The following is a 27651-nucleotide window of genomic DNA, read 5'->3' on the forward strand; positions in this document are numbered from 1 at the left end:
CTCCCGAGGTGACTAGGCGGGTTCAAGAAAGGGCCACCTGACTCAGGAGTAGGGAACAGCTTGTTGAAATGAGAGGCAGGAAGAAGGCAGGCTTGAGCAGCATGCTACAGGTGATGCAGTTTTGACACTGTAGGAGGTGAGAGCTTTAAAAACAAACCAAAGAAGAATGTTTAACAAATCAGCTCAGAATAACAGACTATAACTGGAGTGGCTTATGAAGACAGAAGCAAAAGCTAGGAGTAGTGGCAGCCAGACAGGGAGGAAGGAGTGTCAAGGGATGCCAGTGGGGCTTCCTGATTCACGTAAGCCTTAGAGAAATGCATGGGCCATTGTTGAGTGTGGGAGATCAGGAACACGGCAGTAATGTGAAGAGAAGGTGCTGAGTCCAAGAAAGGTTTTGGGGGGACAAGAATGAGTTTAGGGCTGGGCTGAGGAGGTCGGTAGCATGCTTACTCCAGTTGCCAACAAGAACTCCAGATAGGAAGAATCACCAGGAAAGAGTATGCACTAGAATTTGCAATATCAGCTGCAAACAGGGGACAATGAAGCTGTGGAAGTGGAGGAGGTCATTCACAAGAGAGTCAGGGAGAAAATGTGGGCAGCAGGGAGAACAAGTCCAAATAAGCACTATGCAGGAAACTTCCAAATCATTTACTCAACTTATATAAAAATGGAAATGGTGGGGCCAGTGAGATGGTTTGGTAGATAAAAGCCCTTGATGCTGAGTCAGCTTGATGGCCTGATTTCAATCCCCAGAACCCATGTAAAGGGAGGAGATAACAGATTCCACAAAACCTTCATTTGACCTCCACACGCATGCCATGATATGGCCACTCCCTGCCCCATGTGTGGTCTCCCCCCATCTCTTAACAATAAGAAAAATAATGATATATATTTTTCAAATAGAAAGAAGGTGAGTCTATTTCCCATGTTTTTTTATGCAAAAGAGAATGCCTAATGCACAGCTTCAGGTCACTCACAATAAAGACAGAGGCAGTAAAGGTGTGTGAGCAACCATCCCACTGTGAGAACGTCATGTGAGAGAGCCAGCATCATCAAAAAAGGGAACATGGCCTGTAGGCATGGCTCTCCTTTCCTAAATCCAGGTTGTGCTTCACTGAGCAGAGAAAAACAACCAAGGGCTTCAAGGTGAGCCTGTTTCATAGAAGGCAACAGAAGAAAGTAACCCAAGTCAGCACAGACACAAACAAGAGCCAAGTGTGGTTCTGGGTAGGTGGTTGCTTCTTCCTCCCACCCTCACCCCTGACAGCTCTTTTCCCAGTTCATTAGAGACACATTTCAAATGCTCTGAGGTGCAGATGAAGTTCCTCACATCCGCAAACTGAACTGCTCCACAGCAGAGAGGTCTCAACACCCTCCTTCCCACCTTTGCATGGAACAAAAGCTTCACTTTTGCACCCAGCACCCACGGCTGTTTGCCAGGAACAGAAAGAACACAGCCAGTCTTTGAAGGTACACCATCCTTTTCCTGTGGCCTAATTTAGTTTCAATTGAAAAGTGCAAAATAGCAAAAATGGATAAGGTTTTCACAAGAGTTGCTTAGCTAGAGGAAGCTAAGCTAATTTTCTTCTAATATCAAGTCGTTGAGACAAGCAGGCATGTTTGGTTTACACTGTTGTATATCAGTAAATTTTTAAAATATTTCCAGAATGGATTGTTCTGTTGACTGGGGGCTATTCAAGTTCAAGGTTGGAGCAAAAACAGACAACAACTTTTTAAGAAAAGCTACATTTTTCTTTTTCAAAAGTTATCAATCTTCTTGCTAATATGGAGGTCATGGGAGCATTATCTACTGGGCATCTGCCCTCACCCATCGCACCTTTTGCTCTCCAAGAGAAAAACACCATGAGTGCTGAAAGCCAGGAGGCAACAAGCATCCGCCCTTGAATGGCACAGAGAAAGTCAACCGAGCAGAGCTGTCACTGCAGTTTGCTGGTTAGACGAAGAAGCACTGATCTGATCTAGAAGTAGACCCAGGGCTGCTCCTGGGCATTCAGAGGTCAAGCGACATGGAACTACTTATCCAGTTACAACTGGCTACCTGTCACACCACCAAACATGGCCCTCTGTGCCCAGGAGTGTTCTCTGGGGTTTTGTTGGTTTGTTTTTCTCAATAAAATGGAAATACTTGCTGAAAGAATATTTTCGATGCATTCCTTTCTTTCACCAGGAAGGTGGAGACAGGACCAGCATTGAGTTGTGCCGTTTTTCAAGACATTACATTCTTAGACAAAAACATGTTTAGAAGACAGCTCGTGGGGATGCTGGAGAGATGGCTCAGTAGGTAAGAATAAGCACCTTGCAGAAGACCCAAGTTCAGTCTCTAGCACTCACAGCAGGCAGCTCAGAGCTCCTGTAACTCCAGAGCCAGAGGCATCCCAAGCCTCTGGCCCCCATGCACACCTGCACTCACATGTACACACCCACACCCACATCCACACACACATGCATATACCCACACGTACAGACACACACACACATGCACATACTCACACATACACACACACATGTACGTACCCACATGTACAGACATGTACATATATATCCACACATACAGACACACATACACATATCCATGCACATAGACACACATATACATACCCACACATACAGACACATACATACACATACCCACACGTACAGACATACACATGTGCACATACCCACACATACAGACACACACACGTAATTAAAATTATACTTAAAAGATGATAGCTTAGAGCAATAGACACTTGTTAGAAAGGAAGCTCAGACAGAGTCCAAGAAGGCTAGAAACTTCTGAGCAGTCTTAAATTAAGCTCACAGTCCATTCTACATGGTAAAATACACAATCATTCTGGTAATGAAGACGGTCAATCTAGTAGATTAAGGGAAAAATCAAATCAAAACACTGTCAGAAGATCTTCCATTGTGAGTAGTTTAGATTAGGAGTTACATTGTGATAACAAAAAGGAGGGGCTTTCACACCTAGGGAAAACAAACAGTAGTGTGTGACCCCAACCGGGTGCTCATTAAATGGACCCACATCTGGCATAGATGGTTCTTCAGCTATGAGATACAACATAGAGGACTGGAGGGATGCCTCAGCAGATAAAGTCTATGCTCACAAACAACAACAGAGAGGAAAAGTATCTAGCATTTCACCTTAAGTGTGCGGGGGCAACAGGCATGGAGGCAGGGCTGTCAGGAAGGTTAACTGTTGCCTAGAGCTCACTAACTGAAGCATCTTCATACTCCTAGCATTGAGGAAGGCATTTAGAGAAGTATCTGGGCACTCCAGCCTGAGCCCCGGAGTTAACAGTGACAGGGAATGAGGCCAAACAGCGAGTCAAAACTCTCCTCCAGCAGGGAACGCCTGTCCAGAACGAAATTTTCTCTGAGCCATTAAACATTTTTAAACAAAATTTCCTCAGCTCAAATCCTGCACAGTAGCAGCAAACAGCAATATTTCTCCTTTTCAGCCTTGTGAAAAGAGGGTGGAGCAGCACAGAATAGCAGCATCGAGGGTAGGAGAATCCCTAGGGGCTGACATCTGTTTCATCCATTTTCCCAAGCAAGTCAAGGAAATGCACAGAATTCTTTCAGGACCACCCTCTACAGATGAAAAGAGATCGAAGGAGTGGCCAGGAAGAAAAGGTATTATACTGGGTGATATATACATGAATGTGGGCTGTAAAGAGTATACACAGTTGAGAGAAAGAACAGCAGGCTCCAGGGAAAGGCAACAGGAAGAATCTGGGATGCCCAGGACACTTGGAGGGCATCTTTATCAGGGGCCATGGAAAAAACACACATACAGGACCAGAAGAACCAATTTTTCTCTAATATACATTCTAACACAAAAGGGAAGGGAATCAAATGTTGGTGGGCAATTCAACATTTAATTTCAAACTTGAAATTAGATTTCCAAATGGAAATGTGGACTATGGAAATTTCTAGAAATATTTCCTTGCCCTAAATCTGATCTTTCCAGGTTCCAAATGTGAAACTGTTCATCTTTAGATGCTTTTAAAGAGCTAGCTGACTACCAGAGATCTTTGCTTAGATGCCTTTCATTTATTTATTTATTTTTCTGAACTCTGGCTTCTCTGTTCCATGTGATGGAGTGTGTACAGAGACGACGAAGCAAACACCTGTCATTCTTACACCACAGAGAGCATAATTCAGCGCCTTTTCTGTGATCACAGAATGCAATTAATACTCTGGCTGCCTTGGTATGTAGACCAAACCTTCTGCCACAGTGTTTTGCGGTGCTGTTGTCTAGGGTGGTTCTGCCAATCTCTTCATTCCAACAGAAAGCATGCCAGGGCTCTCAGTGCTAAGCAAAATATAATGAGGCAGAAGAGGTAACTGGGGCCCTCACTGAGGGAATGTGTTTCAGAGATGACTCTCTCGCCATAGCACAAAACTACCCTATGATCCAAGGGCTTTTGTTAGCCCGAACATGGGAAAAGCAGTTAAAATACTGTCATTAAGAAGGAATAGTAGTAAAAAACCTTCTGCTGTTCATCTCTGGTTGGGAAACTCTTTAATCTGTAGGAAGTAGAGGATAGGAGAAATAGTTTTAAACAAAGAACAAGCTGTGATTTACTAAAGCTTATGATCAATGTGCATTGTTGGGGAGGATTAGAACCTGCATTAAGCAGACTAATGAGATGCAGAAGTAACGAGAACTTATAAAGAGCCAGGATAAGATCAGAGTGAGTTCAGAAAGACAGGCAGGGAAACATGATTTTAGGTCTCACCTACAACTGCTTTGTTTGGGTCACAGCCATAAAGTAATTCTACATACACTTGTGGTCCGCTGGGTCATGTGCACTCTGAACCTATGGTCATATGGATCACACATCTCCCTGCTAGATGGCAGAAAGGAGGGAGGTAAGAGCCAGAAGCTCTCTACTGTGATTGACAGCTTGTTAGTACTCTCCTTGTAGATTCTCTAACCTTCAAAAATGATAATGAGAGACTCTAACACAAGTCTGTGACATGCTTCCATAGCATGGACTTTCTGAGGCTAGGAAGACACCCCAATCTTTTGGCCCATGGTACCCTCACCAACTGTACACATCTCCCCTGCCTTACATACAGCCTTTCTCTTCCCCAGGCCACACCTTTCCATGTTTAAGCCACCTCCCATGTCAAATGACTTTCTGGTTACAACACACTACCCTGAAGTTTCAGACAACTTGCTTCGTTGTTCTATCTCATGGATGACTGAATCCTGATCGGAACTTCTCAGTCTTGCTTTATAATGGCAAGAACTTGACACGAGAGTCATAATTTCCAACAGAAGAAAATACCTGCTAATAGTAACAATAACTCTGCTTGCCTGACCTGCTCACCTTCCCTTGCTGATAATAACAGTGACCCTGCTAACATGCCTTTGCTCTTCCCCAATGGGCCCAAAACACAACACAAATTGTACCTTGACACTGAGCATCAGCTACAACCTTGAATGAATATGTCATATCAGTTAGCATTAGACAAGTTTACATATACATATACATGTTTATATATGTGTATGTATGCATATATGTTTATATATATGGTGTCTAATATATGTTAGCTAAATGCAAACTGGCATACACTCTTCAGAATGGACTGTGTTTTATTGTCTTTGGTAGAGAAATAAAAATATCCATATGGAGAAGTTTTAGGATATTTCCAACCATCTTCTATCCAACAGAGAGCAAAGTTTAAAGGCTGGCATTCTATTCCCACCTCAGCTCTAATCCTGCAGATTGGCAAGTCACCCTTATGCCACATCTTCCTCTATAAAGGTAAGGCAGAGCTTGCCTGATTACTTCAGTGGACAGTGGGATAAATACAAGTAGAACATAGTCTGCTATGGGTTATGCTGCAAAATATCTAAACTAGCACATCTGTGGGGAAAAGAAAGGGTTTCTTTTACCTTTCTCTGTAACTCCTAACACGAAATGAAAAGGTGACGACATCATGCCAGTCTCCTCCACCAGCGCTGCCCGCCAGAAACTCTGTGGGAGTCATGCCACTGTAATCCTTCTGGTGGTCACATGGAATGCAGTCTCCTTAAACCAGCATGTCCAAAATAGCGTCTTTTTAAAATGCAGTTAATAAGAAAATTACTTAGGAAACATTTCTGAAGTCATTTATTGATACCAAGAGCCTTTGAATCATGGTTTATATTCTCAACACATCTGCAATGAGACTCAACACATTCACACACCTTGTAACATGTACAGAGGCCAGTTACCACGCTGGCCAGTGGAGGAGCTACAGAGTGCAACAACTTCACAGTTAAGAAGATGCACGAATTTCTTTTCAGTATCTACTGCAGTTCTTACAGCAGATAAATGATCATTATGTGTGTGATGAATAAGTAACATACACTGTGGCACTGAGACATTTGGGGGCTAGGAGCAGAAATAGAGGACTTTGAAAATGTATTACTCTGTGTTGACCTTGTCCTGTCTCCCAGTCATGTGGGGCTTGACCTGTGGCCACAGATGGAAAAGCTGCTGCTCCAGGATGTATTCCCAGACATGGTATCTGCTGGGGGGGGCAGATCCTCCCAGCCTTCATTAACATGCTCCATTGCATATGCCCCCTGTCTCCAAAGTAGCTGCACTCAGAGCCCAGGAAGATGGCTGAAAACAGATGAGCATGGGTTCCTGGGTCCCGAATTACTGAGAAATCATTTGCATTCTGTTAGGCAAATTTGCATAAAATTGGAGCCAAGAGAGTTTGACTGGGTTTGCAAGCCTCACTCTTTCCTGCATGATGCTATGGCCACCACTGTGCATCACCATCTACCAGGGTGGTGTAGCAAGACAGACTCCAGCGTAAAAATGGAACCCTCCCATGCCCACTTAGAAATTGGCAAGGGAGTGTGGGCACAGCCATGTAATCTGGCTGCTGCATCCTTTGTTATGACAAGAGTTTATTTACAAGACTCTGACATATGGCAAGAAAACTTCAGCTGAGGTGCTAATGACCCATGACTGTACACAGGCCTGAGTGCCTGAGAGCTTACCATGGGAAACCAAGCCCATTTCCCCCGTTCCACAAAACTCTTGGCTTCCATTCCCAAGTCAACATTTAGCCTAAGAGACACTTTCCCTCTTTGCCAGGTGTATTGAGGTACAGATTCGAGGTGACAGTCCACTACAGTCCTCTGAACCCAGACACTCATCTTTCCTCCTTAGAACCAAGGGACACATGAGTAAATGAGGTGACTCTCAACATGACAGCTGCAAGAAGTAAATCACTCATGGTCAAGTGTGCAAGAGAGAACAGAACACAATCAGCTGCTAGTTTATATTTTGTTATTTTTATCTCACCCGCCCGTTTTCTCAGGGAAATCCCATTTCATGACAGAACTGGTTTCTTGTGCCAGGGAAAAGGCTGTGCTATTGCTATTACTACCATTGTTAATTCTGCTAAGGTCATCTCAGATGCTCTGTCTATGTGAGATAAATGGTTTCCTAACAATCTTCCCAGCATCCTGGAGCTGCTCATGTTTGCCGAGTCATCACATCCAGGGCCTTGAGAGAAGGAGCTGCCTGGAAACTCCAAAACTGGGGAGGCAGTTGAGCTGTCTTCAAGAACGCCAACTATTCTGACACTGGCTAAATTCAAACCCAGCTTTACCACATGATCAGCACTGCTAGTCCCTTGTCCACGCCTCAGGACTGTCACTGTCTCAGGACTGTCATCACTGCCAGGCAGATATATGACCCACTCCAACGTGCCTAGACTGCTGTAAGAAAGAAATGCAGTAATGGGGAAAGAAGATGTATCAAGAGCATCTGCGCTGTCACTGCCACATAGGCAGCTGGGGGTGTCCCTGTGACACTTGCATATAGACCTGTAATGTCCACACAGCCAGCTGTCCTTTCAGTGTTTATTGGGCATCTGCTCTAAATGTGCCTGTGCTAAACATGTCCGCCCAGTGCTTGGTCATGCATGCCCACCTCCCTCAAATGCTATGCGCAACCTTTGTGAGCGTGCCTTTGAAACATCTTTCAGGCTATTTGTTATGAACGGCTGTTCTTATTTCCTCAGACTGGTCAGGCTATTCAGCACCTGAATCTGGACACTTGTCCCACTTCTGTGCCCTTCATGCTTTCCTTTACCCACCAAACAGTGAAGTCAGCAATAGTGTCCTCAGGGAAGTGTCTGGTGGCTCCCTCCTCGCTGTCCAGCTGAAAGCCATCGCTGGCTTTCTTCCCCATGGTGTGCAGCAAGAACTTGGTGTGACAGTTTATGTGTGTCATCTTGTCTTCAGTTTTGTGACCTTTCAGTTCCACCTTTAGCCATATTCTGGTCACACTGACTGTTTGCCCTTCCTAAGCTTGACAGGCACTTTCAAATGTCTATCTACATGTGGTGTCTTTTTGCGTTCTCACATGGCGAACTCAATTTCTTTTTTTAAAAAGGTATTTATCCACTGAACCCCAGGACATACGGCCGTTCTGTTTCTACTTGAGGGTTCTTACCAACTCTCCACTCTCTAGGGTGAGGTGGGAAAGAGGAAGACTAGATCTGGCCAGCCAGCCCTGTCTTAACTCTGCTATTGCTTTCCTTCTCTTTCATGGAGAGTTGGAACCATTTCACTAAGTGAATTTTTCAGATGGCTGAAGCCTAAACATTCAAAAAATGCTAACCATTTAGAATGGAGCTCTTTCTGCAAATCATTACCCACTTCTCCTGGATTCTCTAAGTGTTGCTGTGAGACATTACCCTGTCTGGGACAAAAAGGACCCCCTGGGGCCCTGGAGTCTGCTGCACACAGAGAGTTGCAGAAGACCATGCTGTTCAGCGTCCAGTTTGCTCTTCACAGCACAGAGATATCTGAGGTGGGGTTCCCCTCTGTACGCTATGAATATCTTTTGTTGCCATTAGTTAATAAAAAAGCTGCTTTCGGCCAATGGCTGAACAGAGTAAAGCCAGACAGAAATCCAAACATAGATATGGAGAGAGAGTAGGCAGAGTCAGGGCGGAAACATGTAGCTGCTGAAGGAGAGGGACATGACAGAACCTTGCCGGCAAACCACAAGTCTCGTGGTAAAATATAAAATAATAGAAATGGCTTAATTAAAATGTAAGAGCTAGCTAGAAATACACTTAAGCTTTTGGCCAAACAGCACTGTATAGTTTCTGTGTGATTATTTCAAGTCTGGACAGCCAGGAATGAATGAGCAGCCTCCGCCTGAAGACATAAGTCTTGATTGACAACCTGCTTGTGTTGAGAAGTGCACACCTCTAGCATTTCCACAAACAATCTTAGCATGAGGGTTCTGACCTCACCAGTGTTTGCATCCATTGATGGGTTCAAGACTTGAACGTGTTGTTGGAAGGTAGTAAAAAGATTGGTTTGGCTAAAAGAAGCAGATCTCTGAGGGTATGTCTTTAAAAGGATAGCTTGCCAGAACCTCTTCGTGTTTCCATTCTGCTTCCTGTCACATGGTGAACAGCTTTATCCTCCTCTCCCCTGCTGCCACGATGTCCTACCTCTCCATCAGCCAGGAACCAGTGGGGTTAAGAACAAGAACCTCAACTCTCTGAACCTGACAAATAAAACTATCTACTTCCCACCTTTAGTTATTTCTGTTAAATGGCTGGTCACACTGACAGGAAAAGCACCATCAGATTTTAAAACAACTGTTCTAATAATTTTCAGGCCTCTATTATTTAACTCAGTTTTAATGTGATATATTTGCTGTCATAATTCGCTAATGGAAAAAATCAACACTTAATCTTGAAAGAAATATCTTTTAAGTACAAATTGGTTAAAACATTATTCTGCCTTGACAAGGACTGGTATTCTGATATGTGCTACATTATGGGTAAGCAAAACAAGTTGCGTATAGAAAGATAAGCGTTGTATGGTTCCACTGCTGTACAGAGCTGGAAGAGCAGCCCCTGAGAGGGAAGGAGGGAAGGAGGGGTCATGTGGGGACCATGGAGGTTCTAGTGATGGATAATGGTGACAACTGTGCAGCACTGAAAACACTATTGTTAAAATAGGCCTGGGATACAGCTCAGCGGGAGGGGCTTGCTCAGTGTGGTGCTTTGGATGAGAACGCCTCCCAGTGGTTCATTAGCTAGCAGGGAGAGGAACTATTTGAGCAGTGTTAGAAGGATTAGGCGGTATGGCCTAGCTGTAGTAGGTGTGACCTTGTTGGAGGATCAGGATGTAAGCTCCCAGCTACTGCTCCAGCTCTACGCCTGTCTCCTGCCACCACACTCCCTGCCATGATGATAATGGACTCTCTAGAAGTGTAAGCAAGATCCCAATTAAATTATTTTATTTCTAAGGGTTGCTGTGTAGTGGTGTCTATCAGACCAGCACAAAAGTCACCAAACACTTCGTGTACTTGAAGCTTCTGGTTCAATATGCAGGACCACAAAAACAAGTAAAATATAATTTTTAGCTAGGCATGTTAAGTTAAGCCTGTTACATGAGACCTAAAGACATGATGTGCAGTCTTTAATACAAGGTAAGTTCTAGAACAGCCTAAGGTACAGAGTAAAAATCTGTCTCAAAGCAACAAAAACTGGTAAAATTGGTAAATGTTGTGCACACACATGCCTATTTCTTAGCAAGTTGGCTGGGAAATAGTGGCTGAGTCCTTGGTAGCCAGAGATGTAAATGATAGCAACAAACCCCGCTGTTGGGTGGAATGGCCGCCAGTCAGCAGAGATCTCGGATGTGTTTTGTAGTTGGGAAAGTCATGTACTCACAAATTACAGTTTTGTGACCAAAAGCTGCTACTTCTCAGGGTCATTAGGAAGAACCCCGAGAACTGAGGTCAAAGGGGCAGGGCTTTTCTTTCTCACACAGAAACTAAACTCTTCCTCTGTCTTAAAGCTATACTTGTTACACAAAATCTACTAAAAGCACAAAGATACTGATGGTGTGAATTCACTAGGATATTAGGGGTTAAAAATACAGCAGCCTTTTCAACTACACTTTTGGGTTGTTCCTTATAAATTAAGTGCTAGTCAATAAACAAGAATAAACAGTTGGCTTGTTCAGTCATTTACCCCAGAGGTCGTGCTGAGCTGTCTTGCCTAATGAAAGGTTACTATTTTCCCTGGACCTGAATAATGCTTTCTCTTCCCCTTTTCTTTTGCTTCTTATGAAATAGTATGCTGTTCTGCTCTCAAGGGTTGGTAATATGTTATACCTGGAAAACATTTAAGTTTGTATTCATCTATTCTTTTCTAAAATGCTCAACACATGTGATTCTTCTCTTTGACTCAAGTTTTACATTCTGCATGTGAACTTGAAGTTATTTAAATATTTCACTCATCTATGCTTAATAATGAAGAAATATATCAACTAATAAAAATAGAGAAGAAAAGAGCCATTTGGCCAGGTATGGTGGTTCATACCTTTAATCCTAGTACCTGGGAGGCAGAGGCAGGCATATCGCTGTGAGTCTGAGGCCAGCCTGGTCTACATGACAAGGTTCAGACTAACAGAGCTGTACATCAAGACCTCATCTCAAACAAAACAAACAATAACAAAAACACTTAATAAGGAAGTAGGAAGAGTTTCCTGACTCATGTTGGATCCCCCTTAACCCTGTAAGTCAACACACACTGTGCATCCTGCTCAAGAGTTATTATAGAAAACTGTCCTGTTCTGGGTTGAAACACCCAAATTAAAATGCAGACATGAAAACAGCATCTTGGCTGAAGGTAGGTTTGCTTCTGAGTAGAACAAAATTTACAGCGAACTCTAAAAAGAGATACAACATCATCCTGTAAACTTGAACAACATATCATTCCATCCCTGAACTCTGGAAAAAACCACAAAGGTCAGGCCTAAAATAGGAACGACCAGAGAGTCAGGAGCACAGCGGGTGTGCGGCCACAGACGTCCCCACCTTTCTATTAAAGGCATTAGGCAGGTTACAATTGGCTGGTGAAGTCACTGCCTGGATCAGGAACAGTACTGGGGGCATTTTCATTCTGAATATGCTGCCCCTTGGAAGCACGCAGCAGTCAAAGCAATGATGACCACTTATTTTTCCAAAAGCTGCACAGATACTGGAGCCAGAGAAGAAAGAAACAGGAAAGACTCCTTTAAAAGCTTCAGCTTTCTTAGCTATGAAAGACTGTTTAGAACCCAGAATGTGAGAAATATTTCATCTCCTTTTAACTGAGTTAAAATAATAACTCAGGTTACTGAGTGGCTTCTTAAAGAAAATAAAACACAAACAAAACCCCACATGTATCAATTTCTCATTTTTAATAGGTCTCTGTTTAAACGTTTAAATTTTTCTTTATGTTCCAGAGGACATTATCAGTGGGGTTGCCTGAATGCAAGATCTGGGCTTGCTGAGAAGTGGGAGAAATCATTTGGGTTTTTGTGGGTATGATGCTGCTTCCCACTCTGAGGGGGTGTCTGAGGTTAAACCTGGAGTCTGGCACTTAAGGGGGTTCAATAAATGCTTGTCTCCTTCCTTCCTGCTTCTTAAAGCCCAGGCCATTGGCCAGTGCTGCAATAAATACAAAGGGGAGAGAAGAATCAGAGACTCAAAGTGGAGAGGTGCTAAAGTACATGGTCCAAAAATAGTATCTCTCTTTAATTAATGCTCAGAGGAACTGGCTTCAAACTGACGGTAAACTTAAGGACCGAGCACTAAATTTGGTGCTGGTGAACAAAAGCCTTCATCCTTTGCTGTGTGAACTGCAGCAACACCCCACAACACCCGAGTTCACCTTCACACAGCCTTTGTGCCTCTTTGGCTCTGCCTCTGTTCTGCTAGCTCCCCAGTGACTGCTCTGATGGCCCCACGCTGTCGGACTCAAGGGGTGGAGAACGAGCCCTTGACTATTGTGTTTTCTCTGACAGCTCTGCCTGGTACACAATTTGTTGTGCTTTGTCATTTGAGACAAGGTCTCACTGTGTGACTCTGGCTGTTCTGGGCTCACTATGTAAACCAGGCTGGCCAACCTCAAATCAAAAGAGACCTGTATGCCTTTGCTTCATGTACTGGGATTAAAGGTCTGTACCACAAGACCAGGCTGACCTTTAACTGCCAGCAATCCTCAAGTCCCAGGCTCTTGAGTGCTGGGACTGCAGACATGAGTTACCACACCCGACAATAAGAACTGTTTGCCACACTCTGTAGAGAACCCTCACGTCACTGGGCAAGCACTCCCGTCCTGCACTAAGCCCATACATGCTTGCTGAGTGAGTGATCAGCGTGCACTTCAGCATGACCCTAAGGATAAAAGCGCCACCATTTTTTTTTAATTTAATGAATGTTTGCCCACTTTTTACTATTTACCTAGAAAGGAGCCCATTTTTTAAAGTAAATAAAAAAGCACAATTGCTGGCTATGTAGTGACAAACAAGAGCTGTCATCTAGTAATCCCCAGGTTTCACTCCCTGTGTTGACAGGGTGGGTGGGTAGTTTATAGTATTGTATCATGGGGTATTGCAGACGTCTCCAATTAGTCTTTTAGGAGTTCTCTGTTTTTGTTTTTGTTTTGAGACAGGGTTTCTGTGTGTAGCTTTGGAGCCTGTCCTGGAACTAGCTCTGTAGATTACGCTGACCTCCACCTCACAGAGATCCGCCTGCCTCTGCCTTCTGAGTGTGGGGATTAAAGGCGTGCGCCACCACTGCCTTGCAGGACTGTTCTTTTAGGAGCTACAGGTCCAAGACCACCTGGCTCATAAATCCCCACAGGGTCTTGAGTTCATGTATGAACATCAAATGGGAAACATGTAGATTTCCTTCTGCAGCAAGCGCAAAACATACTTTACAAGCACAGAATAATGGAAGAGGAAATAACCAGAAACCAGAGACTGAATTTTCTTTTTCTTTTTTTTTCTTGTTTTTCGAGACAGGGTTTCTCTGTGGCTTTGGAGCCTCAGAGACTGAATTTTATTGTGTGCTTGTGTGTGTGTGTGTGTGTGTGTGTGTGTGTGTGTGTTGACATACATTACATCATTAAGCCACATTTTAATTTTTTAATTTTTCTCAATAGAGAGCAGTAGAGAATACAAAATTGCAGAATTAAATAGGTTTGATCAAATTCCTGTTGAACAATGTGGTGTCTTAGGAGGCAGGTGAATCTCCTGGATGCCAAGAGCACCACCTCCCTAGCTTCCTGCTTCTAAAGCACTGCTGCAAGTTCTCTCTGGAGATGCAGGAAGTGTGGGTCTGGAATCCACAGGGAAGGCAGACTGCTCTACCTGCCTTTCTTAGGCCCACACAGGGACTCTACAGAACAGTTTTGGTCCTTGTTTCACCTGAGGAAAGATTCTACGACAGCTGCCTCTCAGAACTAACTTTCTTCTAAGAAAAGTTTATTAACTGATCTTTTAAGGGTTATTCCATTGTGAATTGTAGCCATAGAAGACAATGTCGGTTTAAGAGAGTGAGTTGGGGGCGGGATGTACTCATAAATGACTAAATACTCACTGCAGTGTTCTGGAAATAGTTACGGGGGAAGCCACTACAGCGCAAAAGAAAAATGAGTGATACTTGAACTGTTTAGCGCACCGCCACATCTTCCTAGACAACCCCTGCCCCTACTCCACTCCTAACACAAAACAGTCCATTCCTGGAATCCACACTGCCATTCCCTAGGTCAGGTACAGGGTCGCTCGCTGCCCATTCATTCCTTCCCGGTCTCAGCAGCATCAGCTGCCGGAAGGTCTCAGAATGGCGGTGTGGCGTGTCCCCAGCATTCTCTGATAGCAATGTCCTGTCTTCTCCGCTCCAGCCAGTCCCCACACCCTGTGTCAGCTGCTCACACATTTCCAGCTTCATTAGGCTAACTATGCTCCTCCTTCAGGCTGGGAACCTCTTCCTGGCCTAACAAACGCCTCTGCCGAGCCGGCCTGCTTCTCCCTCCGCTCTAGGCTTGTGTGCACTGGCTGATTCTGGAGTCCTACGAGCTCCAGATGATGAACTTCAGACCATTTTTCTCCAGACCCAGCGTATATATTTGTGCTATCATTTATATCAATACGACACATTCCCCATAAGGCCCACAATTTTTACTTTATTATTTTATGTGTATATGAATATTTTGCCTGCCTGTATGTTTGTGTACCACCTGCATGCCTAGTGCTGAAAGAAGCCCGGAGAGGGCATCAGACCAATTGGAACTGGAGTTACAGACAGTTGTTGGCCACCATGTGTGTGCTAGGAATCAAGCCAAGTTCTTCTGGAAGAGTAAGCTAGTGCTCTTAACCACAAAGTCATCTCTTCGGTCTCAGGCTCACATTTTAAATGCTTAGTCCCTATCTGAAATCTTGAACAAGTGGACTTTAGTTAGAGGAAGTCGATAATATGGGCCAGCTCTTGGGGTTATCTCATCCCTGCCCACCCTAACCCCCATCAGTTAAGAATAGCATCCACCACAACTTTCCACACCATGATGCTCCACCCAAGCACCTGGGGCCAAGCAATCACAAACTGAACCCTCTAAAACCATGAGCTTCAAAAATCTGCCTCCCTGTGTCATTTCTGTTATACAGACATAATTAATAGAGTACATTGTGAAGATGTCAATAAATTAATAGTCAATTTACTTTTCTGTGTTCAGTAATTGTATGACCAATTGAAAATTGTTCACTTAAAGCCAAATGTAAAACTGCAAGTTGGTCCTTAACAACGACAACCAGGGCAGACCTTTCCAACATTTTACCGTACCAAACATGCAGAAGTTTTAAGACAAAGTCAAATGTTTCCATCTATATTACCCCTCCCCTCAGTTTCCCATGTTTTTAAACCAGTAATATATTCATTGGTCATGCCCTTGAAATAGTCCTTACAAAAGGCATTTTCAGATTCTAATGACACGGGCTTTCATCAGTTAATTTTTAATCAAGCCAAATATTAAACACTCACATTAACCAGATAAAGCTACTGATTTGCAGTGACAGCTTGTGTTATTCTCACACACAGGCCAAGCATGAAACAGAAAACTAATAACCCTTAACTGTATTCTCAAAGTATCATTTATGGGAAAGAAAACTACATTCAAAGAGAACTTTTGCAATGGCTGTCATTGCTTCCCCTGTGCTGCAAGCTGTTGCAGAGCAGGGGAGCTCATTTTCTCACGGATATGGGCAAGCTCAACATCTCTCTGTCAGTGGATGTATTCATTAAGAAGGAATCTGGCAGCTGTTCAGGGGACAGATAGTTTGGAGACCAGGCCAATTATCTGGGTGTCCGTTATAATTTGAAGTTTCTGAATTCACTAAAAGATAAGCCACTTGAATAGGGGCTGGCAATGGAAATGAGGCACAGATGGCCATAGAAGACGGCAGGGAGGGGGTTGGGAGACAGAAGAGAATTTGTTTGTGGTTTCATTCATGGGGACAAATCTGCAAGTTGACACATCCGTCGCTTTAAAAGCCCCTGGAGAAGCATGGTCAACCTTCATTACAAGTAAACAAATCATATGATCTTTCTCAAACAGATGACACACGATGAGCAAACAAGGCTTTAAACTGGCATTATGCCAAGAGATGAGGGCTCTCAAAACCACAGATAGGCTGTGAGACTGTTTGAACCAGAACATAAATGTGGCCAAAGCTACTGGGCTAACAGTGTTATTGGTGACTGCCCTGTTGCTCTTCCTATTGGTCAGTGTCTTTAGAAATGAAATCTTAAGTCTCTCATCTTCGGGAATGTTGACCTGAACTGACTTCCAGCTTCAGCAAGCTGCTTGATTTTATCAGAGAAGATCATTTATCTTCATGGCTTCATTCCAATTCTCTTAATATCTGAGCTACACACTGATGGAGCTAAAATCCACCTTGCTCCTTCTGTGAGAACCTTGCTCAAGCCTTGCTTCCTTTAATGATAAGGTGATGAATAATCTCATACATCAAGACCTTCAAGTCTGGGTTAGATCTGAAACATGAGAGGACAAAGAGAGAAGGTACAGGCCTGTATTCTGTGTGCACACCACTTTGTATAAACAGAATGTGACCACCAGCAACATCAGTACTGGAAGAGTGATATCTGATGAACATATAATGCAAAATCAAGAAATTCTATCTTTATAATATACTTTCTTAATTCGAAGAAAAAATAACAAGGAAACCATTGGTATGCTTTCTTCTTTTGTTTCTAATAAATATTAATTAACAAGTAGAATGTGACAGTTGGGCAGAGATCGCTCGTTAAGAGACTAAGACAACACTATCTGATTAGAATAACTTAAACACCCAAAGTGCCCTTAACATATAATTTTATTAATTCATTCATTTCATAAATCGACTCTTTATTATAAAACACTTATTGCTTATATATGCAAGATGCCATCTTGAATTTAATAGGATAAATTAATTCACACAGAAGTTCCAGAGACTCCCAAAGTCCCTTGAATTTAGATCACAAATGGAGACCTAAGCAGTCAGCAGGCAACACTAGTTAAGCTCGCGTTAAATTGCTGTTTGTGAGCCGGAAGGCAAACTCAGAAAAGGAAACCTATGGACTGATCCTGAAGCCCAATCAGTAGCAGCTTCTGAAGACTGCTGGGGAAAGTTGGTGTGTGAGCGACAGTAACCAAAGATGGCAGATTCAGCAGTAGTACTCAGGGCCACTGTGGTGAATGAGGGAAGCAATGGGGCTCCCCTAAACCCATATAGCTTAGGCATAAAGGTAGGTAATTTTTCCCTTGAGTGTCTGATCCTTAGGTCTCTCTGCTTACTTGGCTCTTCCACTTGAATAGCCTCATGAGGGCCCACGATGAAAGAGACTAACATCAAACTCATTACATTTACCTGTCATGACAAGCAGGTTGCCATTCTCTAGAAGAGTGGCTTTTGTTTTGTTTTGTTTTGTTTTGTTTTAGCCAGGGGTATACACCTCAAGTCCTCTAATTCTTCCTCTCCCTCATTCTTCACAGAATCCCAAGTTTTTGTCCTGTCTTCACAATTCCCATCTACCCAGCCTTTTACACACCCCCATTCCCATTGATGTGGTTCATACTCCTACCTGGTCTCTCTGGTCTAGCCTCAACCATCATCAATCTTCTCAACATACACATCCTGCTCTGTCTCAGGATCCTTTCAACATCTGTCAAGTTAACTACAACTCTCTTTGTTTGGGACTGAAGCCTACATTCTCAGATAAGTTCTTCCCGCGATGCTCATGACGCTCGGATCGAACCAGGCCTCCCAGTTCTCTGCAGGCCTCACACATCCAAAATTCATTTCAAAACTGTCCCCCACATGGAACTCTCTATGTCCCATGAGGTACCTTCTAACTTGGCTAAAATGCCAAGGACTGTGGCTACTTCAGATTTGCCCCAGCCTGAATGTCTGTTCTTTAAAACACTTACTAAACAAACATCTAGCACAGAGCCTTTTATATTTAGAGCCCGATAAATGTTTTTCTCTGTGAAAACAAAGAGGTTAGTATGTATGTTTTCCTAAATAACAACATCCTTTAAATCCTTGTATGCCCACCATTATCCCAGATACTGGGAATGTAACATTACAGTTCATGGGCAGCCATTAATTTCTCTTAATGTTTTCTCAGATAAGTACTCTTGTGCTGTTGCCATTTCAATGTTCAGTAAGTGGCTCTGCTTCAATATACTTATAATTTTGTTATAAAATACTTTCATCAAACCTCTTCTCTGTGTTTTCAGTGAAAAAGAGAAGAAAAAATGCCGGCAAGAATCCAGAAAGGAAATACCTAGGGATAGCTCTGGAGCTTTGAACTTAGAGGTGCCAAAGCTACCTTCCTGTATGGAACTATTCGCCTCCACCCTAAGTGATAAATCAGCATGTACAGTTGATGATACAATTCTCAGTTGACATTATTTCTATCCTAATGGTAATAAGGATGTGCATTATATACTAGATAAGTATGGAATTAAGAGAACTAAGAATTTGTCCCATCTTCTTTTGAAAATTTCAGATGTAGCTGAGAGGGGAAGGGTTGGCTGTAATTCAATTTCAGACTTCATAACATAGATATAAAATTCACCATGCTGCAAAGCACAAGTCTTGGCTATCTATTATGAAAGCTGGACAGAGACAACAAAACACAAGCTACAACGCAGACCTTGTGTGGGGCACTATACATTAACACCTGGAACCTCTCCATTATTCTTTTGCAGCCTAACTGTCTTTTTGATAGCTTAAAATAGAGAAATATAGTAATTGGAACTGTCACAAGAAAAGACATATTGGCCTCAATAGGAAAAAAAACCTTTTGAAAAATTAAAGCTGCTCCTGACACAGTGGGCTCTCCAGTTGTTTGTAATAAAGAGTGGAGGGAGTCAGTCATAAGCTTCTGACTCATGTGCTGAAACCCCAGAGAGCAGATTATTAACTAAAAAGGGAATACTTTCTAGTCCCAAAATCTAAAAGGCAAAACAAACAGCAGAAGAGAAATGCAACGTTTCCTGATCATTCGCTGTTGAAGTCTGTGCTCCACATGCGATGGTCAACATCCTCAGGGAATGTGCTGGATCACCCAAGCACAGCACCCACGGAGCCAAACCAAGTGGCCGTGGCAGCACATCAGTGAGGTTCCCTTTCAAACACGTTGGAGGGTGGGTTTGGGGAAGTAGTCTTTACTATAGGTTTCCTACTTTGGGTAGTCAAGGCATATGAAAAGCTCAATGGCCCACTGGAATTGCCCACAGCAGGGATCCCAGCAAGTAAGAACTATGCCAACTGACGCTCTTCTCCACTTGGAGGTGGAAGTCATGATCTCTGGAAGGAAGGAACAGCACCTGTCAAAGAGAATCCTTGCCTGCCTCTCTGCCTGTGGCAAGATCAGGCTCTAGTGAACTATACAGTGGCTTTAGGGAAATTTCACTACTTCTACCTCCTGGAAGAATCTAGATGCAATGCCATATTCTCTGTGTGAATTTTACCCTTCAACTATTGCATGGTGACAAGGAGCTATACCCGGAGTACCTATAAGAAAAATCTACAAAGCCTTAGACACAGAAACCCACTGGAGGTCAGTGCTGGTACTATACAATTGGCCCCATCATAAGCGTCACTTGCAGAGACCTTATGAGAAGGAAGAGAACCGTTTCATGTTAAAACTTTCCCCATCTGCATTTAAGGAAAGAGGCCCACGGGTACCATTTGTTGTTGCTTAGGAACGCAGTGAGAGTGGAGTACAAATTCCTGTAAATTGTGTGTCACATTTCAGAAGAGAAACATCTGATAACAGCATAGTACTAGGACTGAAACCAAAGCAAAACAGGAGCTTTTCTTTTTCTCGAAGGCTGGGGTTGGGGGTGGGAGGGAGTCTCTCTAGTCTGGTTCAAAATGTTCTTGTATCTTTCTGTGTATGAGAAAGAATTATTGAAGACATTTCTTCAAATTACTGTGTTCTAATTAGAGCAATCTTTGATTGTCTTTTCCTTAAAACACTTTAATGAAATTCTTTAAAACTGTAGTCTACTCAATGTTCATAAACAGTGTTCAGTGGATTACTGCTTAAAAAGGGATCCTCCACCCCAACCTTTCAATTCTGTTAATACTTTGTCTATGTGGAATAGTTTCTTTAATTATCTGCATTTGGCCCCTTATTTAAATCAGCTCAGTGCATACATGAACAAGCATGTAACTAGAAACAACTTTAAGATCAAACTGAAGTACATGCAAAAACAACATACTTGTCGTTTTCTTTCTTGTCTTTTTCTTGTCTTTCTTGTCTTTTTCTTGCTTGTAGGGCTCCTGGTCACTACACGTCCACTAAGATGCAGGAAGACCTAGCCTGTGATTTATACAGGTTAGGTTAGCTTCCCTTCCCCGATGCCCAACATAATCTAGGGCCTGGCATACATGAAACTTGCCATCTTGTCTGCTGGAAACCCAGTCCTTGAACAGTTTTTCACCTGCTTAGCCGTTAAGTGCACATGTTTGAATTAAGCTGAGACACACTTCATAGGGATCTGAACTCACTGAGTGGTCTCACTGAGTCGTCTGAGGGGCCAGGGTGACCAGATTGGAAGGTCACTGCCATACCTGAAAAAGGTAATATATCAGATTACCTTAAAAAGGCTCCCAAGAAACCTCTGGGGGAGGGGGGGGACTTCATACTTGTACACAACAAAGACAGAGTTGTTTTCCTGTACAAATGCACCTGCTTTGCTAACCTGCTACGTGACACAGAAGTCAGGTGGTGCACCGTGTGGGAGACCCTCTGCAGTGACAACTCAAAGACCCACCCACGCGATTCTTGTGTGGATTTATCATTCCTCCAAGACACAAAACAGGACAAGGACAAGAAGAAGAGGAAAAATTTTAAAAAAAGAACGACAAGAATTGGGTTTGCTTCCCCCTGCCCTGTCTGTGGATTTCTGTTATGCGATAGCTAACTGTGGCCTATGGAGTTTAAACAATATGACATGTACCAGTTCAATCAAGGGTTGTTAAAATGAACAATCTGCTCTTTTTAGAAAGCACAACTAAAAGAATAGGACACACAGAAGAAATGTTTTCAGTGGATACTAAATAGCAACAAAAACTCCAACACAGAAAAGAGAACTGAGTGAACTCTCTTGTATGAGGTTCCAGAAACAGCACATGACCCAAAACTCTAAGACCAATAACATGAGGGGTTTTTTGTACAAAATAAATTATTGAAAGTGGTCATGGGATTCCCAGCAGTCAGAGATACACAGTTTCCCAAGGAAAGCTCATCAGGGAATGTATTATTTAAGACTGGATCATCATAATGCTATTTTTAATCCTATCATTTTGCTGCCAAAATTGGCCATGGCAGTTGATACTGGCCACTAGAAAAATGGTGTTCTTTCATGTAGTTCACCCACTGTCATGAGCAGGGCAATGCTTTCAGTTAGCCAAATGTTTTGGTGGATGTGAACTGTATTCAGAAAGGGGAAACTTCTTACTAACTACCTAATAAAAAGGAAGCTGATATCTACTGGGTACATAGAAATGAGTTTCCCTTTAGTTGACAAAGAAAAGCTGCCTCACTTTAACAAGGCCAATGCAAATGCCAACGCAAACTCATAATCACCATGATGAACATTCTTGAGAGCAGCAGAGCTGCGATTATTGAACTTCTCTCTCTCCCCCCTTCATTCTCTGCTTCTTCTGGGGGTCAGATTGCTGCAGTGGACATCTGGGAAACAAGATTCCAGGCAACATTCTGCACGTGGATCATGGGAAAGAGGCCTACAGAATCTGTCACAAGATTGATCCTTCAAAAAGCAAAACAAAACAAAAACAAACAAAGAAACAAAAAACCCACCCACATCTGGAAAGCATCAGGCATGGCAGCCAGCAGCTCTGACTTTAATGCACAGAGAAACCTGAGGTTCTGACTCAGTGGCAGTAGACTGGAGCCTGAGAGTCTCCACCCAAGAAGGTCCCAGGTGACAGCCAGGCTACTGATCGGTAGGGTCTCACTTTCTAGAATAGTTGCCAGCTCCTTTTTCTAACTTTCTTGCCTTTCTCTGGACAGCATGCAAGCCTTATTCAGACCTGGGTATAAGCCATATTCCTGGGTATAAGCCTTATATCCAATTATTTCTTTACTCTTTACTTAATTTGCAGGTTCTGGGATTCTCTAGCAGGAGCTGGTTTTTCCAAGGACTGTTTTCTCTGGAATGAAACATGGAACACAGTCTTCCCCGGCGTTGGAGACTCTGCCTTTGAAGCAGAAGACAAAAAGTAATTTCAAGTCTAAAGTGTCTGTAAATGACCATGGGAAATTATTCCCACCATTCCCATCATTTTCTCACATCAAGAAAACAGGCTGTCTGCCGAAACTTAGCTGTTGTTATTAAAACATCACTGCAATGTGCAACATAGTAGAGACACAATCCTAACGTAAGGTTAAAGGGAAATCTATACGTTAACAAGACACATTTGAAACCATAGGCTGACAGACCAATCACTACAAACTCTCAAATGCTACCACTTTTATTCCAAAATGTTTACATATGATTTTATTTTCTGACACACAGTCTTTTCTTGCCAGTTCCGTTCTTTTCCGGCAAAGCCATCCATTTATGGTTGCTCTGGAAACTATTAGACATTTTCTTTTACCATCAGCCATTTGTGGTTCTCTGAGACTTATTTTTGCTATAAGAGGCTTTGTCAAAAAAGGTTTTTATCATCTCCTCCAATATGCCATTGTGGTTTGGTTTCATAGCATGAAGTCTATGCATTTATCAACCTCAGATACCTGCAGATCACAAAGATAGGCCCTACAACAAAAGCTTGATGATGAACGCAGAAAAAAGAGATGCTTCATTTAAAAAGAAACCTCAGTTGTCTGCCTTGTCAACACACTGCAACCTGACAACAGAGGTCAGGCTGCATCTGAAGCTCCCCCAGAAGCAGATGGTCCTGCGTCCAACATCTTTAGCCTGATAGTCAAGACCACACACTTACTGCCTTGAGTTTCCTTCAAGAAGAGAGAAACAGATTGATTTTTTTCATAAAAATATGAAATAAAAAAACCATTAAATTGTTTTACTTTATCATTAAAATGCTTCTTCTGGAGCCTGAAGTCCCCATTCCAGAGGCTGAACTACCAGCCACCTATTAACTAAACATCTAGCAAGCTCAGTTTCCATCCTTCAGCCAATTCTTGTAGCATTGCTAACAATCTGATCATGTGGATGGCAACAAACGAGCAATTCACAGAGAACATGTGAATTTCAGGCACGTAAACTTGGATATTTCAGTGAATTTTACTTTTTAAGTCTTGAACTGTGCCAACAATATTTTGTCAACTTTGGCCAAATAAGATCAGATGTTCACATCAATCATCTATTTTTCTTGGCTTTTTCTGTTTGGGGCCCATAAATATTAGCACATCTTGCAAACTGTAGTAAAAACAGAACGTGTTTCTAGATATTTGATTCACTTGTAGTCAATTATACACTTTTTGTTCCTGTTAGGTGCTATAAAAATTTAGTCGTTCTCTTGAGATTATCCAAGGCAAGACTAAAATGAAAATCTTTTTCATTAAAACAAAGTCTTTAAAAAATGTCAGACAACAATTGCTGATTTTTTTTGTAACTTAACTATTTTAGGTATAACAAGCCTGAGTCTGCTCCCTATCCCCCTGCCCGGAACCAGGAAAAGCTTAAACTCATGGAAAAATAACGGAAGTTTGATTTCCCAAGATATCAGAAAATTATCACTCCATAGATGCTCATCAAAGCTATGGATACTAATAATTCAACTTAAGTCAGGGCCAGACACTCCACAGCTAGGTGTTATTATTTCTTCCACAGATACCCTAGATGCAAGTCCACTCAGCAGTGGAGATCACAAAACAATGTAGATTGTATGTAGAGATAAGTAAAGGATATTAAAGTGGATGTAAGCTTCCGAATCATGTGTGAGTTACAGCGCGCAGTCTGGAACCCCTGCAGACTAGCGGACGGAACAGGGCACCTACAGCCTGTCTTTCAGCGTGCACACACACCATGCCCAGTGGGACTCTGGCACAGACTGGAGTCCACAAACATCCATGCATGCCAGCTTACCTTTTTACAAGCTTAGCTATAATTTCCAGGAAAGGGGGCTGTATTGTTTTTCTTTGGGAAAATGTTCCCAAGTGAGTCAGAAAAGGTATGCCTGCGTCGTCTGGTGGAGCCTGTTTGACTAGTTGGACCCTCTCAGTCATTAGTTCGCCAGAGGAGCTAAAGATACACAGGTCAGGAGAGAAGGCTGAAGGTCTGGTTTCTACACAGGACCCTACACATCTGCAACAGGGTATCATTTAGTTCCAAATTCTACTGGATCAAAAAAGCTGGACCTTTCTCTTTCACAGCCTGCGTGCAGGAGCTAGCATAGTGTTGGCAGGGTGGGATCTAACCAGAGGCAGGGGCTCGGGGAGCAAAGTTACAAACTTGATTTTAGTTCATTCGCTCCATGGCTTACTTTGACCCAGGATCCACTCACACCCCAACCTCTGCATCTCAGTCTTGAGAGCAAAGCCCAGACTAGTTCAGCCAGACATGCACCTACCCAGCCTCCGTTATCCTGGATCCAGTTGTGCAGATGCCGGTTCAGGTACTCAGTCATCCACAGGGCGATGTTGTCCACCAGGGGTGACATCTCCCTGTTGACGCTCTCCACACACATGACCCCACCGAACTCAAAGAAGGCCACAATCCTCCCCCAGTTCACCCCATCCCTGAAGAGCTCCTCCACCACCGTAGCAAAGCGTCCCCTCGCGGTGAAGGGGGTCAGGTGCAGCTGACTGGACATCTCTGCGAAGTCGCGACGGTAGCGACGGAAGAAGTCATCCCCAGCCCGGCGGAGGGTCAGGTGGACCACAGGTGGCACCGGGCTGAGCGCAGGCCCAGCGGTGGCGACTATGGGCCTTAGTGGCGACGTCCTGGCAGCCGTGTCCCGGTGCACAGCGGGCGTTGGGTTGCTCTCAGGCTGAAAGGAGAAGATGCCAGCGGTGGGAGCGGCCCCCGGGGGCACAGCGTCCACATCTCCCGCATCCCACTCGTAGCCCCTCTGTGACAGTTTATAATGGATATACTTCATCACGATCTCCCGGTTATCATACCCTGTTCTCCCGGCTTGCGCCATCCTTCCCCCAAAAAAGCTGCAGGTACCAACAGCACTTCTCGTCCCGACGCCCGCCCCACGGCCCCAAAAGAAAAAAAGAAAAGAAAAAAAAGGATAGTTATAATCCAGTTCTTTTATTGGATGTGCTTTTGCATTCCTGGATGAGGGGGTGTCTTCAGTCACGCGGAACACTTGATTCTGGTGTTTCCCCCTTGGCATGAGATGCAGGAAATTTTTATTCAAATTCCTTTTGGCTCTTTATTTCATGAGGCACATTATTTATTAAGCTGCGTTAATATCCTTCTACTTCCTCCGCAGTGCTGAAAGGTGAGGGGCGGGACGACCTAGCAAGTTAAAATCAGGTGTGTTCTCCTTTATATTCTCAGGGGAGGAAGGGCATATCCGCTACAAGTTACACGCTAAAGAGAACGAATTAAACTGTCTGGAAACTGAATTTGTTCGAATGCATTTAAAGTAAAAAAAAAAAAAGAAAAAGAAAGAAAGAAAAGAAAAATTGAAATGCGTCCGTTGAAAGTTACATTAAACCAAATTCCTGTGCAAAAAACTTACTGTATTTTTTTAAGGACGGCATGATCTTCTGTCAAGTTTCTCTCTTTTTTTTTTTTTTGTAAAACCCAAACAAATACATAAGGCAACGACACCATTGATCTTCAAAAGTCTCCTTGTATAAGCTTCTTTGAAACTTGCAATGAATCAGTAGTTGGAGATGGGGGGCTAGGTGGAGTAAAAATCAAGAGGGTCTCCAGATTGCGTCCCCACACTTCGGTTTCACTGAAAATGTTAACCCGTAGGAATTCCAACCGGAGATTTCAAGAGCACGACAGCGTTGCCAAAAAAGCAGCAGCGGCAGCAGATGAATTACAATTTTCAGTCCAGCATTTGCAGAAGTCCTGTGATTTCCCCCTCTTCTCGGCAATTTACACTCATACACACACGCTCGAGCGCAGGCATGGATCGGTAGCCACCGGATTGCTTCAGCCCTCCCCAGGACAGAGACACGCGAGGGGGACGATGGAAGAGCGGGGGGGGGGGGGGGGGTGACGGGGACGAGAATCCTCTTCTGATTAAACTCCAAAAGGCCAATACGTTTTCCGAAAAATGGGGTGGAGGGTGGGAGCAGCTTGATAAATACAAGCAGGGACGCGCCGGGGCCGCCGTTGCCGAATGAGCAGCCCGCGCGCTGTGTGTGGTGCGCTGCAGGAGAAGAAGGTGGTGGGGGAGGGTTTGCCCCCCCTCTTTTTCCTAAAAAGGATGACTGCTACGAAGTTCCCCCCCCCTCGGCCCCCTCTTCCGCTGCACCCCACCGGCGCACCCCGCCTCCGGGCTGCGCACCCTTTCTCCTCCTCAGCTCCGTGCCGGCGCTGGAGGCTGCGTCCTCGCGCTCACTCGGCAAACCCGGCTCGGCGGTGACTGCTGCGGCCAGGGAGGGCCCGGGCACCTCGGAGGCGGCGGCGACTCGGCGGGGACCCGGACGCAGGGCGGGAGGGCGGTCCGGGGAGGAAGGGGGCGGGAGCGGGGCTGGGGGCCCGGCCTCTTACTTCATTCTCCGCTGGAGCGCCTGGTTTCCTGTAGTACGTCATGTTCATTCAAAAAAAGAAGAAAGAAAGAGCCCTCCTCTGAGCGCCCGCCCGCCCGCCGCCTCCGCCCGCCTCCCGGGTTAAAGGCGCCGCGGCCGCCCGGGGGAGCGCGCGCCGGGGTGCGGACACTGGCCTGGGTGGCGGCCACCCGCGGGCTACGCTGGGCTCGGGACGGTGGGTGGCGCAGGCCTCCCGTGCTGCCGGCCTCTTCGGGTCTGTGGGACTGGCTACTGGGTGGGCGCGCCCATAGCAAGGGCCGGGCAAGTGGCAACTCGCGTGGACCCTTTCTAACCCAATGTGGGATGTGCACAATTGCATGAATCTTTTCTAATGTGGGCTGTGTGCACAACTGCTTGGACCTTTTGTGAATGCATGTGTAATGTAAGTCACATGGCCCCCTTTCTGTATGTGGTGAGTGTACAGTCCCACAGTCCTTTTCTGAGTGCAGTCCCAGGAACCCTTTCTAATCATCTGTGTACATGTGCACAATCAAATAGAGCTTTTCTAACTGCCTGTGTA

General features: G+C 44.1%; 1 protein-coding gene across 1 annotated transcript in view; it reads right to left on the minus strand.

Moving 5' to 3' along the window:
• The window catches only part of Bcl2 (BCL2 apoptosis regulator), a 164297-nt gene extending 138331 nt beyond the window's left edge, over nucleotides 1-25966 (minus strand). The window contains exon 1 of the mRNA XM_038349550.1: nucleotides 24980-25966. Within this exon, the coding sequence (XP_038205478.1) occupies nucleotides 24980-25753 (774 nt within the window). The 5' untranslated portion in view covers nucleotides 25754-25966. The remainder of the gene's footprint in view (nucleotides 1-24979) is intronic.
• Between the last annotated feature and the right edge of the window lie 1685 nt (nucleotides 25967-27651).

Source organism: Arvicola amphibius, chromosome 12, assembly GCF_903992535.2.
Source record: "Arvicola amphibius chromosome 12, mArvAmp1.2, whole genome shotgun sequence".
In the NCBI taxonomy this organism is placed as follows: domain Eukaryota; kingdom Metazoa; phylum Chordata; class Mammalia; order Rodentia; family Cricetidae; genus Arvicola; species Arvicola amphibius.